This window comes from Oreochromis niloticus, linkage group LG23 (genome assembly GCF_001858045.2).
Source record: "Oreochromis niloticus isolate F11D_XX linkage group LG23, O_niloticus_UMD_NMBU, whole genome shotgun sequence".
Taxonomy (NCBI): domain Eukaryota; kingdom Metazoa; phylum Chordata; class Actinopteri; order Cichliformes; family Cichlidae; genus Oreochromis; species Oreochromis niloticus.
The window spans coordinates 16,783,554-16,799,766 of NC_031986.2; the positions used below are offsets into that span (position 1 = coordinate 16,783,554).

The 16,213-nt window shown below is 41.8% G+C and overlaps 2 protein-coding genes across 6 annotated transcripts in view; one reads left to right on the top strand and one right to left on the bottom strand.

Annotated features, from left to right (window-relative positions):
- The window catches only part of LOC109200954 (angiogenin-1-like), a 132,545-nt gene extending 121,644 nt beyond the window's left edge, over positions 1-10,901 (bottom strand). For 2 of the 3 annotated variants that reach the window (XM_025902704.1, XM_025902703.1), the window contains exons 1-2: positions 10,631-10,901; positions 7,181-7,236 (exon numbers count right to left, since the gene is read on the bottom strand). In XM_025902704.1, the coding sequence (XP_025758489.1) occupies positions 7,181-7,236; positions 10,631-10,784 (210 nt within the window). In that variant the 5' untranslated portion in view covers positions 10,785-10,901. Of the gene's footprint in view, positions 1-278; positions 2,949-7,180; positions 7,237-10,630 lie in introns of those variants that run through there. The other variant, XM_019356535.2, reaches the window with a different exon arrangement.
- The window catches only part of nfkbiz (nuclear factor of kappa light polypeptide gene enhancer in B-cells inhibitor, zeta), a 692,084-nt gene that overhangs the window by 635,285 nt on the left and 40,586 nt on the right, over positions 1-16,213 (top strand). The gene's annotated exons all lie outside the window — the stretch shown is intronic.

Here is a 16,213-nt window from a genome sequence, read left to right on the forward strand (position 1 = left end):
TCGGGATAAAGCCAAACAGAGCGCTTTTTAGAGGTGGCCAGACGAGCGCACAGACTCACACAATAAGCATTAATTCAGGCCATTTCGCTGTATATTTCTCTATGTGCTGTTAGAAGCTATTAGATGCAGGGGGAATCTAAAGGCAAGGAGTAGGGCTGAGTCATATCATACCGTTCACGGTAATACCGGTATAATGTTGGGCAACGATAAGAAAATGAAATATTGCAATAGAATATGGGTAAAACACGCATGCACAGTGCCTTTGTTTTCATACGCACATGGCGGAAAAAGCATGGTGGCGACGGAGAATGAGAAAGCCGAAAGCGGATCGTTGAATGAAACGGATGAACCAGAATTGGTTTGTAAAAATGCTGCAACTTGTCAGGACACTCGACTACCGCAGGCATGCACTCACTGGACTTGACAATTATCGACACTAACGTGGAGTCTCACACAACGATCCCACGCTGAGGAGCGCTCAGCCACAGTCTTAAGAAGCTCCCCAACGACGCTTCATTACCTGCAGGTGTGTGTGATCATCTGCTTCAGGTGTGGCCATCCTCTAGACAGGACACGCCCACCAGGCCTACCTGAAACCCAGTATTCAGCCACACTCACAGACACACCCACTTGGCGGGCTGCTTCCTGGAGTTGATCTCTGTAGGGTCAGCCAGGGGCGCCTGGCAAGCAAAGAGACATGTACCTACGACTGAACAGCACATGAAAACATCCAACAGTCTAAATAAAGGCAGCTCAGTTATTCACCCATATGTTCTAGAAACTTGAGGATCCTTAATGAGGCGATACGAGCAGCAACTACAGATTAACAGTGGGGCTTCTGAAGGGAGCAGCTACATGTAAACTCTGATTTAAAACCAGAAGTAATCCAGAGAAAAAGCAACAAAAATTCATTAATTTTTTCAGCAGAGTGCACATTGCACTGAGCCAAGTGAAAGAGAAGAGATTATTCAAGGCTGCTGTAATTAATATTGTCGTAGAAGAAAAGGCCAGTGCAGCAGCTGTTGTATATTACAGAGTCTCAAGCGTTCAAATGTGAACGAAACCATGATTCAGGTTTCTATTTAAACAACGCTGCCTACCTAAATTTGCTGGAAAAAATTCCACTGGGACTCAATGTGACCTGTCTGCTAGTACGACCCATCTACTGCAGATCATGAGACTAATTATATATTCCACTGAGATGATCTGTCCAGCTCTAACCTCAGCCTTTTTACCCAGCTGCCGAACGGGTGGAGGATGTTAATTCAGGAGGTCACTGGATAATGATTCCACAGGCCATTGGAGAATTCACAGGTTTAAAAAAAACGAAGAAAAGATTCAGTCTCTGGAGTGAAAAGCACCGGATTTAGTTGAGCTGAAAAGTGAAGTCAGTGCGGTATTACCTTAAACTTGGGCCAAGTCCTGTTGCAAAACGAGCTCTATGTCAAGACAGACCTCTGCTCTCTCGTTCTCAGACCACAGTAAATGCTCTCTTGATGAGTTTATGGTCTCAGTCGCTATTTGGAGGTCATGATGTTCATTTTGTAAACTATCATCAATAAGGGTGATAAAGCAGACGCTTTATAAGACACTTAATGCTTTCAGTTTCCATCATAAAATCTAACACGCTGCATTAAAGTGTAAGAGTAAAAGTAATTCAGAGTGGTTGTTCAGATCATCGTTTAAGGGCATGTTCTGCACACCTGAGTAGCTCGAGTCAGTGAACTTTTGGCACCGTTGCTACAGTGACAGTGGATAAAGGATGTATGTGACCAGTCAACCAGTTGGTTTCACTCATTTTTTTCCCTCCCTTTTATTGGAATAAACCAAAACATTGGTCGAATATTGGTATGGGTCACAACTGGCTGTGTTGACTGATATGTGTGTCACATCAAGTTTCTTCTGTTTAAACCTTTAAAAAATCTGATGAAAAAAGACAAAAGTAAATAATGAAGATTATCGGTACTGAGATCAGATACTGGGCTGCACAGTAATGCAGTGGTTAGCACTGACAGCAAGAATAGAACCGATTTGAATAGAATAGCCACTTTATTGTCATTCAGGACAGTTTGTGTGTTAGTATAAGAAGGTCCTTGGTTCCAATCCTGAGGCCTTTCTGCATTGAGTTTGGATGTTTTCCCCGTGCCTCTGGGTACTCTGATTTCCTCTCACAGTCCAAAGATATGCGTGTTGGGTTATATAAAACAGACAGAAAGACGTTTGAAGCTGTTCGTGTATGGAGGCGAGGAAATGTAAGGACCACATAATGAGGATTACATGCATCAAAGAAGGTAATGGAGACCAAAGATGCACAAAGAGGGCCTGAAGGCTTATCTCCACTATAGGTTTACTGAAGCTGTTAGAGGTGTAGCTGAGTGCTCCATTAAGAGTGGAAATACCTCATACATATTCATCAACACGATATAACTTGCAGTTTGCCATCTGCTATCTTGTTATATATCACAAAAACAAGAAGGCTGAAACATAGGGCTAAAATCCATATCTGACCCTGTTTTTCTTCCTTTCATCTGATTGATAACTATCCAATCAGAGAACAGGTGGGTTGGGCTATTGGAGGGGTGCTTTATGGAGCTTCAGGTCCTTGAAGGGAATAAATGCCTTTTTACATGCCAGCCCAGTGTTTTCCTTCATCAACACGAAGGAAAACAGTCTGTGGTGGTCTCAGTTTGGTGATTTTTGTGTCACAGGTTTACGTGCTTAATACAGGGACCTCCAGAGCCTTTTCAACAGCGCTGCGGACCTGGGGGGGGGCAGTATTGTGGAAATGACAGTCTTCACTAGTGGGGATAGTTACAAAGCTCTCTTCGTTATGAATGAGCATACATGTTTTTATTGAATATTTGAAGAACCACAAAAAAAACCCAGAAACTCTTGTAGAGGACATAAAGTCAGAGATAGAAACGACAAGGAGCAGGTGCATCTAGTACAGGTAGAGCTGCTGCAAAAACCCACAGAGCTCAGCAGCCAGCGCAACAAATTCTGGATCCTTGGCTTTTAGTTAGCAGTTAGCATCAGCAGCACATGCTGCGTCCGATGTGAAAGTACCTTTATGCTGCGCACTGTGACTCACAGCCATGGTCCCGGGTCAGCCCTGACTTTGTGTTAAACTAATCCTAAAGTAATAATGGTATTTCTAACCACTGATATACCACAACTTTATCCTTTCAACAGCTACTGAAAGTTAGGGGACCTAGCATCTATCGGATATTTACTAGGGGTGCAACGATACACAAAATTCACGGTTCGGTTCGGTTCGGTTCGGTTCGATACTTTGGTGTCACGGTTCGATATTTTTTTCGATACAAAAAAAATGTTTATGCCTTTTTAATTTGTCATTTATTAAAATTATAAATATATATTTTAATACAAAAGTACAGTTTTTAAATTTAATGTTGCTGAAACTCTGGTGGTGCCACAATGTTGCTGAAGCACTCATCTTTGGAAAAGAGAGTTTATTACAGAGAAATGGCTCTTTCCAAAATGAAAGCTATACTATACCCTTCTTCTGGGGTATATTCTCAGCAGCATATTAAACATATCAGGTCCCCATAAGGAGAATCATGTGCTAACAGCTGTCTAAATGACTCGGGTAAAGTTTGTAGCATGCATGCTTGTTGTTTTTGTCTGCTTCCACTTGTCTTTGCACTAGGATGATGTCGGCGTAAATGTGCAGTCATATTCGTTGTGTTCCCACTAGTGCTTACCATCAGGGTCATGCTTCACATGAAAACCAAGATAGATCCAAACGCCAGATCTGAATGAGGGTGGGGGAGGTTCAGTTTCGGGTAGCGATGAGGCAGTTGCCATGTTGCAACAAGCTTAGCTTCTGTCTTGCTAGCTTACGCTGCGCTCAGTGGATCTGCACTCGACAGTGCAGCCTAGGCGGAGTAGTCGAACGCAGATCCAGTGAGCGCTCAACACAGACAGCATCGTCAGAAGAAAAGTTGATAAAATAAATAAAAAATTTTGTATTGTTCGATACATATGCATACCGAACCGAAAGCACTGTATCGAACGGTTCAATATCGATACGAGTATTGTTGCACCCCTAATATTTACATAGAGATCCTCCAACTGTAGAATATACTGAAGAAATGTAAACTTTCTTTAAATTATGCAAAATTGCAGAATATCTTTAAGGTTATCTGCTATAAAAAGCCAGGCCAGGAAAATCTCCTTCATGTTCTGCGTTTTATTCTCAGTTACTCAGTTACTCTCAGTTACACCTCTGATGAAGTCTCACATGTATCAGTACTGATAAATGATCAGAATTATAATATTTGTGACTGTCTGAGGCAAAATTGAATCGAATTGAATGAATCAGAATCGAATGGATTATAGAAAATAGTGATGATACCCAGCCCTAGTGAGCAGCCTAGGCCCGACAGAAGTGGATGTAGCTGTGGGTAATAAGAAAAGATGAAAAGAACTATTGATAAATTTTTTGTTAAGTTAAGGCCTGATCCGTCTGAAATTCATAGCCAGCTCTGACACGGAGCCATCAACCTCTGAACGCTGAAAAAGCAGCAGTGTATCCAGAAAACACATTATATCCCGCAAGAAATGCACTGCCCAAGTGTCCCCTCTCCCCACTGCTTTTCAGCAGCAGGCAGCAGCAAACAGGTCGTCAGAGGAGCCGAGATGATGATTAAGTTTAACATTTTCTACAATATTGCCAAAGAGTGCCAACGCATAGTTTTTCAGTAACTTATCTTTCTGGTAGAAATGTGCTCCAAATAAAGAACTTTGTGTTGACGAGATTGTTAATTGATCATTTACAAATCAATAATGTCTGTATGGACAGCATTTTCCCCCCCAAAAAAGTGCACATGTAAAACTGCGGTGTTAAGCGGTGCGGTTGAAAAATTTGGGTGCTCCTAACAAAAAAAAGTTAGGCGCACCAGTGCAACCATGGCAAAAAGTTAGTCTAGAGCCCTGTACTAGCAACCTGTCACAAAAACACACAATTTCCTCCGATTTTTTTAGACTGGAAAAGTAGGAGACAGAAAAAAAGGGGACAGGCGGAAAAATCTATCTACAGTGGAGGAACAGTACCTGAAAGTCATGTCAAAAAAAAAATTCAGCAAACACCTGACACAGGACCTGAAAGATGCACCTGGTCCTTCAGTTGATCCATCTAGTGTTCACCAAAGCCTCATCTCATGGTGTCAGTGAAGGGTGGCTGTCAAGAAAGGGAACAGGGAGAAAAGGCTGAGGGATGCCAAATTACACAAGAACTGTGTGGGATCATCTCGGCAGAACAAAACTTTTATTTGTACTCATGTACTCAGGCATAAATTATCAGGTACAAACTGTAACACCCAAACCCACCCTGTCATTACACCAGCATCAGTTTACATTTTCAGACTGCAGTTGTAGCAGCGGCTACGCTCGGAGAATTTTGATGCAGGATCTTTGGCTGCCAGCAGGCATGCCTCCCTGTGTATTTGATTTTTTTGTTAACTGATGACTGAAGGTAAAGGTTTCACCACACATCTGTCAGCTGTCAATTAGGGCACTTTAAGTCTCAGAGTGCGATATGGGTCCTTGCGGTGCTTAGTCAGGGGCAGAGTATGTTTTCTGTTGTAAGAGTCAAAGTGATGTCTGCACAAGCTTTCAAGCTAGATAACACAAAGAGGAGCTCTTATAAAACAAGAGTGAGACTGAGAGGCCTGCTGCAAGAAGATACACACCCAAGTGCTGAGATTGTAAAGATGAAAAGTGAGCAGAGGAAAATGAGCGTTTCAGGAGAAGGAGGCAGTTTCCTCTTTTTCCCCTCTGGCAGCCTCACAGCAGGGAGTTATGAGGTAGCCCCAACCTACCTCACATCTGCCCGCTGTGCAAGAACAAGCTCAGCAACACATGCATCCTCTCTCTTTCGCGAGTGCATACGTGCACATCTACAGTGCTGCATGCCGATGAACCCATTTTCTTGGAGCACCTACACAAGCTGCAATATACAGCTCATGTTTCACAGCGCTACAGCGAGAGGCAAACACCTCCCTCTGTGTTTCATTCTAGCTTCTCCCTTCTCTTCCCAACCACACACACCAACACCTTTCTCTTGTGAATTTTATTTTTATCCTTAAAATAAAGACAACTATAAATTAGGATAACCAAACCTGATTTATTACCTCCTACACCTCCCCCACTGTGTGTTCAACAGGAAGCTAAAGACTGGTGCTGTTAAATTGTTCACAAAACAGCAGGAGCTCGGTTTGAGGCCACAGTGGGCCAAAAAACACACACAAGATGACCTCCAGCAAGGACAAAATGTATCTGGATGTCTCTGTGAGCATCTGTCTCACTGTGTAAGTGTAGCACAGTGTCTGTGCGTGCACGGCTGGAGAAGAGATACAGCACAGCTGAAAGCCAGCACTCAGACGAGGACCCGGTGCATCGTCTGTGTCTCATCTCAGCCAGTTTACTTACAAACTCTTCAAGTTTGAATTTTAAAGCCAATAATGTGCACAGGGCAGTGATATTTGGGATTTAAAATGAAGATAAACTATTCCAATCTCTGGAGCCCCAATTGTGTATCTCACACACACACACAAACACAAACACAGTCCTGAATTAAGTACTGTCTGAAGTCTCATCCAGACGTTCAATGGGTACACAAAGGAATTCTTTGGCAGAAGGTGAAAGAAAATGGCCCACAAGTTAATCCAAACTGACCGTTTTATCAACAATGGCCATCAACGGTGATATTGGCACCTGTGACAAGGTTGAAAAGAACTGTGGGTAATTTGGTTTCACAAAATGAAGCACGCGCACGCACACACACACACACACGCTAAGTTCTCCTCCTGCCTTTATTCAGCCCAACCGTTGAGCGCGATGACAAATAGAGCCGCAGAATTGTGCTGCTCTGTAATTACATTGAGACGTGGGGTCAAAATTCCCACGTAGACTGAGTGAGATGAAATATAAACTGGCTCTCCTCTAACTGACTTTATAGAAATAATTACACAATAACAGATATAAATGCAGCTTAAATTAAAAAAAAAAAAAGGACGGCTCTGTTAAGCAGCATAGGAGAACTAAAGTGTAATCCCAGCACATTTAGCTTAGCTTGCACTGATTAGAGATGACGACTGTGGTGGGTAATTAAGGGCAAAGAATATACAAGTTGCATGAAAAATGGAGGCCACATTACCTTTCCAAAGCTCCCTTTCCCGATGGCCCGCAGTATCTGGAAGTGGTCAAAGTTTACTGTGGAGAAAATGAGAAGCAGTTAGTGAGAACGCGTCAGTTTGAGCTGAGCTATAAAACAGGGAACATGACATGTACAGCACTGTGCAAAAGTCTTGAGCCATCCCTCATTTCTTTATTTGCTTCCAGGGATCCGGACTTCCCTATAATCTTTAAAGTGGTATTAAGGAATAGCTCTCCAGGCTTTTTAAAGTGTCTCTGATTTTTAATCCAGAGCTCGTATTTGACCAGTTTTTGTCTGTTAAGACACTTCACACTAATCTCTGAAACATTCAAACATAAACAGACACCTAAGTCACGGAAAGGACCAGAAAACTTAACAAAGAACCAATTTCAAATTGTATCTTTACACATTTACTTGCAGCCTATTGCAAAAAAACAAAACCCCACATCATTTGTTCTCACTTCTTTAGTTAAAGAATGCAGTTAATAACACTGTTAACACAGACTGACCTGGCAAAACATGAAAAAATAAGGGGGTGGTTCAAGACTTTGCTCGGTACTGTATGAGAAATGGAAATCCAGACTCTTTCTGTGCACTTCACAATGTATCGCTGCACTTTGGCAGTACTGTGCAGATTAAATGTTTTTTTCAAAGAATTAAAAAGTAGGAGCGCAGTGGGAGAGAATAATGCGTGTTGGATAATGAAACGTGAAAGATTGAAAGGTGGAAATAATGAATCACAACAGTCAAAATGTGAAAAACAAAAACATTTTCCCTGGAGGATCTGTACACTGACACACCGTCACAGTATCGACGATTAGCAAGCAAAACAAAACCCCAGAAATAACATTTATTAAATGAAGACTCAGCTAAACCTTTTTTAAACTTCACATCTGAATAACAAATAACACACGCAGCACATAGAAACAAATATCTAAAACGAGTTAGATCCCAGAAAGTTAGACACACTTTCATAAGTTTTATGATCGACTTTTACGAGATTAAATTTGAGCAAGTAAAGACATTTCACATGAAGACCAGAGGCAGGAGAGTTGTATTTCAAAAAGACATCCAGCTCAGAGCGCTGAACTCATTCATCTCATTTTATTTTCCTATTTCAGTATGCATAATAACACAGCCAGATGTTTTCATTCATTGCCACTGAAGCAGATGCATGTGTGCGTTCTGCAGACTGATTGAATCCTTCTGTACGCAGCTTAAAATCAGTCCTGAGGGACATGGTTGAATGGAAGTGGTGAGGAAGAGTGTCATGTTTTTTTCCTCTGTAATAAATAAACTAAACAATAATGTTTTCCAAATATATTTTTTATGAGCGCTGAACATGTGATCAAGATTAGACGATAAATACAAGATTAATTTCACTATTCTGCTGTATTTCTACTCAACACCCATGTGACTCACTTTTGAATTAAATTAATGCAACGTGTGAGACTAATATTTTTAATCAGATCTTAATTTATGCAATTGTAATTCCAAAATATCCATCATAGACCCCAGAAAAAAGCATGAATAAAAAGAACACCCAATCCATGATATTAAAAAAGCCTTGATCATTAATAGCAAGTCTTTTTAATATCAACCAATAAGAGTAAAGTTAGCTTAAAGGCAAAAAGGCCAAACCCCTGGTTTTTCAGGCAGAGGAGAAAAAGAGGAGCTTGGTGTAAGATAAAGAAGCATTTTTTTAAACTGTGAATCGTGCAAAGCTACTCTAGTAGAGTCCAAGAATAAGAATATCATGTTGGAAATGAGCATGAGGATGATCAAAACACATTCCCTCCAACAAATAAATACCATGGAGAGCAGAGCTGCTTCATCATTTAAAAAAACAAAACAAAACAAAACAAAAGAACGTCTTTGGCTGAGCACAAACAAGCGCTCAGGAATCAGATTAACCAACAACAGACACGATTTCTTCCAACAACTCAGAGTAAAGAGTAATGAGCTAACACTGAGTAACTGTTGGCCAGTAAAATCAACAGTTTCTAACTTTCACATTCAGCAGCTCATTAAGACACTTCAAATAAATCTAATTAAGACATTTAAATGTTGGTTGTATTTTCCTTCCTGATGCATGTGAAAGGTTAAGACTTACATCTCCAAATGTACTGGAACTGATTTGAACCAGAGGACTCAGCCACACTGTTACTATGTACTGCATAAACATGTTTACCGATGAAGGTAAATCAGATGCTGTCCTGACTGTGTGGCTAAATTTTGTGCTGAAAGCATCCAATCAATTTAATATGATTAACTTGCTATGAGAGGTTTTCACTCCAAGTGTGACATTTTCTGGGTTCATACACCTTTCAGGGTCAAATTCAAGCACTTTGTAAGCACGTTCAATGTCCATTTTCAAACTTTTCCAGCACATTACCATAAAAAGGATGCATATTTCACTTCGCATCACCTCAGTAAGACCATGTGAAAGGCCAAATTAATAAGTCTTCACATCAAATATTGATGCTTCTTTCTTATGTGACACAAAAAATAGGAGGAGACAGATCGTTGCTTATGTTGTTTTTTTAAGTTCATTCATTCAAAACTAACTGTAAGATGCTTAACTACATTGCAGTCTGTGTTATTGTTGTAGTCCTAAATTATCACCTTTAAAGTGTTTGTGCTAATAACATCATGTACAGTAAGACAGGCATAGAGAACAGCACTGACTGGGAGAGGCTTTGAACAGATGACGTACTCAGTTCAATTCAACACTTTAGACTTTAAAAATGCACAAGCGTCTTTCTATTTATTTAATCTACCATCTGTGATATTATTATGTACAGTTATAATGTACTGTTCATCTCCCTTAAATAAACAGGCAGCCTTAAAGTATGAAATAGTCATTTGTCTACTACTGTCTCAGGGGCTGATCGTGCCCCACAGGCCTCAATGTGAGCTTGAAGCCATTATGTTTAAGTTGTTTAATGATAAACAGATTTTGAATGAAAGCGAGGAAACTTCGGTAGCACAAAAAAGTGGCTTTTCTTTGTTCCCATATGGTTCAGTCATATTACCGTTATTTCCCCCTAAGGTGTTCCCAAAGACACCAGGTTAATACTTGAAGAAGCTGCAGCAATACACAAAAATATAATCAATATCCTATTTACTTGGTGACAACGCCGCTTTTAGCCTTCAATCAGAAAGCCTTAAGTTCGCTAGTTAAGCATCGGGCTAACGTTTAAAGCTTTCACTTGAGGGAAGTAACTCGTATTACTGCTACTGCTGTGTAATCTTAGTTAAATTCACAGCATATCCTACAAGTTACCCCGCAATAACTAACTGTTATAATAGCGGCACCGTATTGTATCGCACTGAGTGCATTTCAATCATTTATCCCGCGAGTTTGCTAGCTAGCAAAATAATAATACCAATTTTAAGAAATAACGTGTGTAACGTACACACTCGAGAAAATTATTTACTAGGACTTACGCAAATTCCCCCGTTGTGAAAACGTACAAATCCTTCTTGAAGACTCCTTCTTGTATTTTTCGTTTTCCAGCAAACACTCATTAAAACGGCAACCTCCGGGCACGTTAGTGCACTCACCCCCGAGTCCCGACTGCTCGGGTGGGGGGTCACACATTGAAACAGACTGACGTGCAGAGGTACGAGGCAGCCCAGGCAGAGAAATGTTGCTTTTAGACTTTGCGACTCATTTTATTTCTCTATCTGATAAGAAAACTATTCAATCAGATAGTTATTTGTGGTGAATGAAATACGGTTACAGTTTCAAGAAGTTTTAAACACCAAATCCGAAATCCACGCACTACAATATTAAAATCCAAGATTTTTCAAGGATTTCAAGCACCCGTACCAAACCTGGATATGAAGCTGATGATTGTTAAAATAAAATAGAACATTTCAATCAATTTCTTGTTTGCTCCGAAATCTACGACATGACTATATACAGAAAAGCTTGACATGGTATGCAAAAAAAAAACCCCGAAAAAATAAATACAAATACACGAACAAAAAATGTTTTAACAGTCAGTTTCGTCATTTTAAAACTTTCCAAAACTAACATTTTCTTTGATTGACTGATATTAAATTGATTAGGGTCAAATTTAGTGTGAACAATATTACACAAACAAACACGTGTGTGCGCATGCGCACATGTTAGAATCGCTTCGATCCCTTGTGACGTGGTAACTTTGCTTTGATCCTTCCTGACGCGGTAACTTTGCTTTGATCCCAAAACCCTTAAATAGGAGCGCTCACCTATTATACTTTATGCTTAACGGACATTGACCTGCAGCAACTAAAACCCTGGAGAAGTTTTGAGAGCATTTTACGGGAGAAACCAAAACAAGTTCAGTTTTCTTTCTCACCAATTCACAGCGCAAACAGACACATTACACCATGTCAGCCAACCCATCCTTCAGCTCAGATGAGCTTGAAATAACGGAAGGGACCATTTTGGGAGATCACCACGTGGTGGAGGCTTTCCTTGGAGAAGGAAGCTTTGGTGTCGTAACCAGATGTCGCGATACAAAAAACAACCAAACTGTGGCTATTAAAGTCAACAAGAGCGACCCTGAAATTCTGCAACAGGCAAAACAGGAAATTTTCATCCTGGAGCAACTGCAACGCTTGGATCCAGACAGGTGCAACATTGTCGAATGGAACGGCTATTTCCTCGATGGAGAGCGCATTTGCTTAAATTTTGAACTCCTGGACCAAAGCCTGTGGGACTACATAGGGGACCGGAGTAACCAGGGTCTCCCAATAAGAGAACTCAGGCCAATTTTGCATCAGCTCGCAAATGCTCTGTTCCACCTGGGTTCTGTGGGAATAGTGCATGCTGACCTCAAACCTGTCAACATAATGGTTGTGAACCGCCATGAGTCTCCCATCAAAGTCAAACTTATAGACTTTGGCATCGCATGTAACACTTCTGCAGTGATTGCTGGTGGTGCTGTGGGGACAATTGGTTATTGTGCACCTGAGATTATGCTTGGCACATCATATGATGAAGCAATTGACATGTGGTCTCTGGGGCTGGTAGCTGTGGAGCTTGCTACAGGGCTGCCTCTCTATCCTGGGGAAGACGATTATGATGTTTTGAAATTCATAATTGAAACTCAGGGTCAGCTACCAGATCATCTTCTAGAGTCTGGCTTGTATACTGATTGCTATTTCATCGAGGATAAGTACAACGAACGGCGCTGGACATTTAAGACCCAAGAACAATTTCAAGACGAGACAGATTATCAATCCAAAGAAACTCGATCGATAAAACTTAAGTGTCTAGATGACCTCGAACAACTACTGGAGGTTAGGCGAGGACCTGAAAATGGCCAACCATTATTTGTAAGGCTAATCAAACAGATGTTGGCCTTGGATGCAAATCAGCGCATAACACCTTCGGAGGTTCTGAAGCATCCCTTTTTCGACACTGGCCTCTCAAAGAGAGCCCCCTGCCTTGACATAAATAGCACAGGGGGAGAAAACCTTGTGCTCTCTCAGCAGCCTTCAAGCTGGAACAGTCATGGATCGCAAAAATTCAACTGCAGTTTCCAAAATTCAGTTGAATTTCCTCAAAAAGGACACCTCAACACCTCAGCCAACCCATCTTCCTCTGAAGATGATCTTGAAATAACAGAAGGGACCATTTTGGGAGATCACCACGTGGTGGAGGCTTTCCTTGGAGAAGGAGGCTTTGGATTGGTAACCAGATGTCGCGATACAAAAAACAACCAAACTGTGGCTATTAAAGTCAACAAGAGCGACCCTGAAATTCTGCAACAGGCAAAACTGGAAATTTTCATCCTGGAGCAGCTACGACGCTTGGATCCAGACAGGTGCAACATTGTCGAATGGAACGGCTATTTCCTCGATGGAGAGCGCATTTGCTTAAATTTTGAACTCCTGGACCAAAGCCTGTGGGACTACATAAGGGACCGGAATAACCAGGGTCTCCCAATAAGAGAACTCAGGCCAATTTTGCATCAGATCGCAAATGCTCTGTTCCACCTGGGTTCTGTGGGAATAGTGCATGCTGACCTCAAACCTGGAAACATCATGGTTGTGAACCGCCATGAGTCTCCCGTCAAAGTCAAACTTATAGACTTTGGCCTCGCATGTCCTGCTTCTGCACTGATTCCTGGTGACCGTGTGGGGACGGTTGGTTATTGTGCACCTGAGGTTACGCTTGGCATTCCATATCATGAAGCAATTGACATGTGGTCTCTGGGACTGGTAGCTGTGGAGCTTGCTACAGGGGTGCCTCTCTATCCTGGGGAAGACGATTATGATGTTTTGAAATTCATAATTGAAACCCAGGGTCAGCTACCAGATCATCTCCTAGAGTCTGGCTTGTATACTGATTGCTATTTCATCGAGGATAACTACAACGAACAGCGCTGGACATTTAAGACCCAAGAACAATTTCAATACGAGACAGATTATCAATCCAAGAAACTCGATATATAAAACTTAAGCGTCTCGATGACCTCGAACAACTACTGAAGGTTAGGCGAGGGCCTGAAAATGGCCAACCATTATTTGTAAGGCTAATCAAACAGATGTTGGCCTTGGATGCAAATCAGCGCATAACACCCTCGGAGGTTCTGAAGCATCCCTTTTTCGACCCTGGCGTCTCAGGGAAAGCCCCTGCACTGACATAAATAGCACAGGGGGAGAAACCTTGTGCTCTCTCAGCAGCCTTCAAGCTGGAAAAGTCATGGAGCACAAAAATTCAACTGCAGTTTCCAAAACTCAGTTGAATTTCCTCAAAAAGGACAGGTCAACACCTCAGCCAACCCATCTTCCTCTGAAGATGATCTTGAAATAACAGAAGGGACCATTTTGGGAGATCACCACGTGGTGGAGGCTTTCCTTGGAGAAGGAGGCTTTGGTTTGGTAACCAGATGTCGCGATACAAAAAACAACCAAACTGTGGCTATTAAAGTCAACAAGAGCGACCCTGGAATTCTGCTACAGGCAAAACTGGAAATTTTCGCCCTTGAGCAGCTACGACGCTTGGATCCAGACAGGTGCAACATAGTCGAATGGAACGGCTATTTCCTCGATGGAGAGCGCATTTGCTTAAATTTTGAACTCCTGGACCAAAGCCTGTGGGACTACATAAGGGACCGGAATAACCAAGGTCTCCCAATAAGAGAACTCAGGCCAATTTTGCATCAGCTCGCAAATGCTCTGTTCCACCTGGGTTCTGTGGGAATAGTGCATGCTGACCTCAAACCTGGAAACATCATGGTTGTGAACCGCCATGAGTCCCCTATCAAAGTCAAACTTATAGACTTTGGCCTCGCATTTCCTGCTTCTGCACTGATTCCTGGTTACCGTGTGGGGACGGTTGGTTATTGTGCACCTGAGGTTATGCTTGGCCTTCCATATCATGAAGCAATTGACATGTGGTCTCTGGGGCTGGTAGCTGTGGAGCTTGCTACAGGCCTGCCTCTTTATCCTGGGGAAGACTATTATGATGTTCTGAAGTTCATAATTGAAACTCAGGGTCAGCTACCAGATCATCTTCTAGAGTCTGGCTTGTACACTTTTTGGTATTTCATCGAGGATAACTTCAACGAACAGCGCTGGACATTTAAGACCCAGAACAATTTCAATACGAGACAGGTTATCAATCCAAAGAAACTCGATATATAAAACTTAAGTGTCTCGATCACCTCGAACGACTACTGAAGGTTAGGCGAGGACCTGAAAATGGCCAACCATTATTTGTAAGGCTAATCAATGAAATGTTGGCCTTGGATGCAAATCAGCGCATAACACCCTCGGAGGTTCTGAAGCATCCCTTTTTCGACCCTGACCTCTCAAGGAGAACCCCAGGCACCGATATGAATAGCACAGGGGGAGAAAACCTTGTGCTTTCTCAGCAATCGTCCGATTGTTTGGGTGGCCAAAATTCTAGGGAGCTAGAAATTCTTGTGGAAAAAAAGCCCAAAACAATAACATCAACAAAAACAATCAATGAATATGGTCTTAAACTTGGGCACAATTTGGCTTGAAATCCATCAACTAATCTCTCAATATTCAAAGCAGAGCAGCAGACAACTTACCATCACATCAGTCCTTCAATCAGACCTACAACAAATGTCTTCCTTCTCTCACCCCAACCGGTCGCAGCAGATGGCCGCCCCTCCCTGAGCCTGGTTCTGCTGGAGGTTTCTTCCTGTAAAAAGGGAGTTTTTCCTTCCCACTGTCGCCAAAGTGCTTGCTCATAGGGGGTCATATGATTGTTGGGTTCTCTGTATGTATTATTGTAGGTCTACCTTACAATAATACATACAGCCTTGAAGTGACTGGTGTATGATTTGCTGCTATATCAATAAAATTGAATTGAATTGAATTCAAGGTGATTCGGAACTAATTGGAAACATACTGGATATTAAATAAACCTGCTTTGAGCATTAAATAATTGTTGTTTGAAATTCTTTATAACTATTAATATAGTGCCACTTTTCTACGTTTAAATTGCAACTGTTTTAAAACTGACTCATTTATTCATACTCGAACATAAACACACACACGGTAAATGGCCTGTATTTGTATAGCACTTTACATTCAGTCATTCACCCATTCACACACTGGTGATGGCAAGCTACATTGTAGCCACAGCTGCCCTGGGGCGCACTGACAGAGGCGAGGCTGCCGGCTGCCGGACACTGGCTCCACGGGCCCTCTGACCACCACCAGTAGGCAACGGGTGAAGTGTCTTGCCCAAGGACACAACGACCGAGACTATCGGAGCTGGGGCTCAAACCGGCAACCTTCCAATTACAGGACGAACTGCGAACTCTTGAGGCACGATTGCCTATATACACATATACTTACAGTACCAGTCAGTGCTTACATACTAGTTCTTTTCCCTACTTTTTCATGCTTACTGGTAAAATGCCTGTTACTAGAGTTAAATGCTATCAATGTATTCTCACACTTATCGAACTGTACAAATGCATACAAAATAACACTCACGTAAACATAACTGTGCACTAGTTTGCCCTTATTGCTGCAGTTTGTTTCAAAACACTT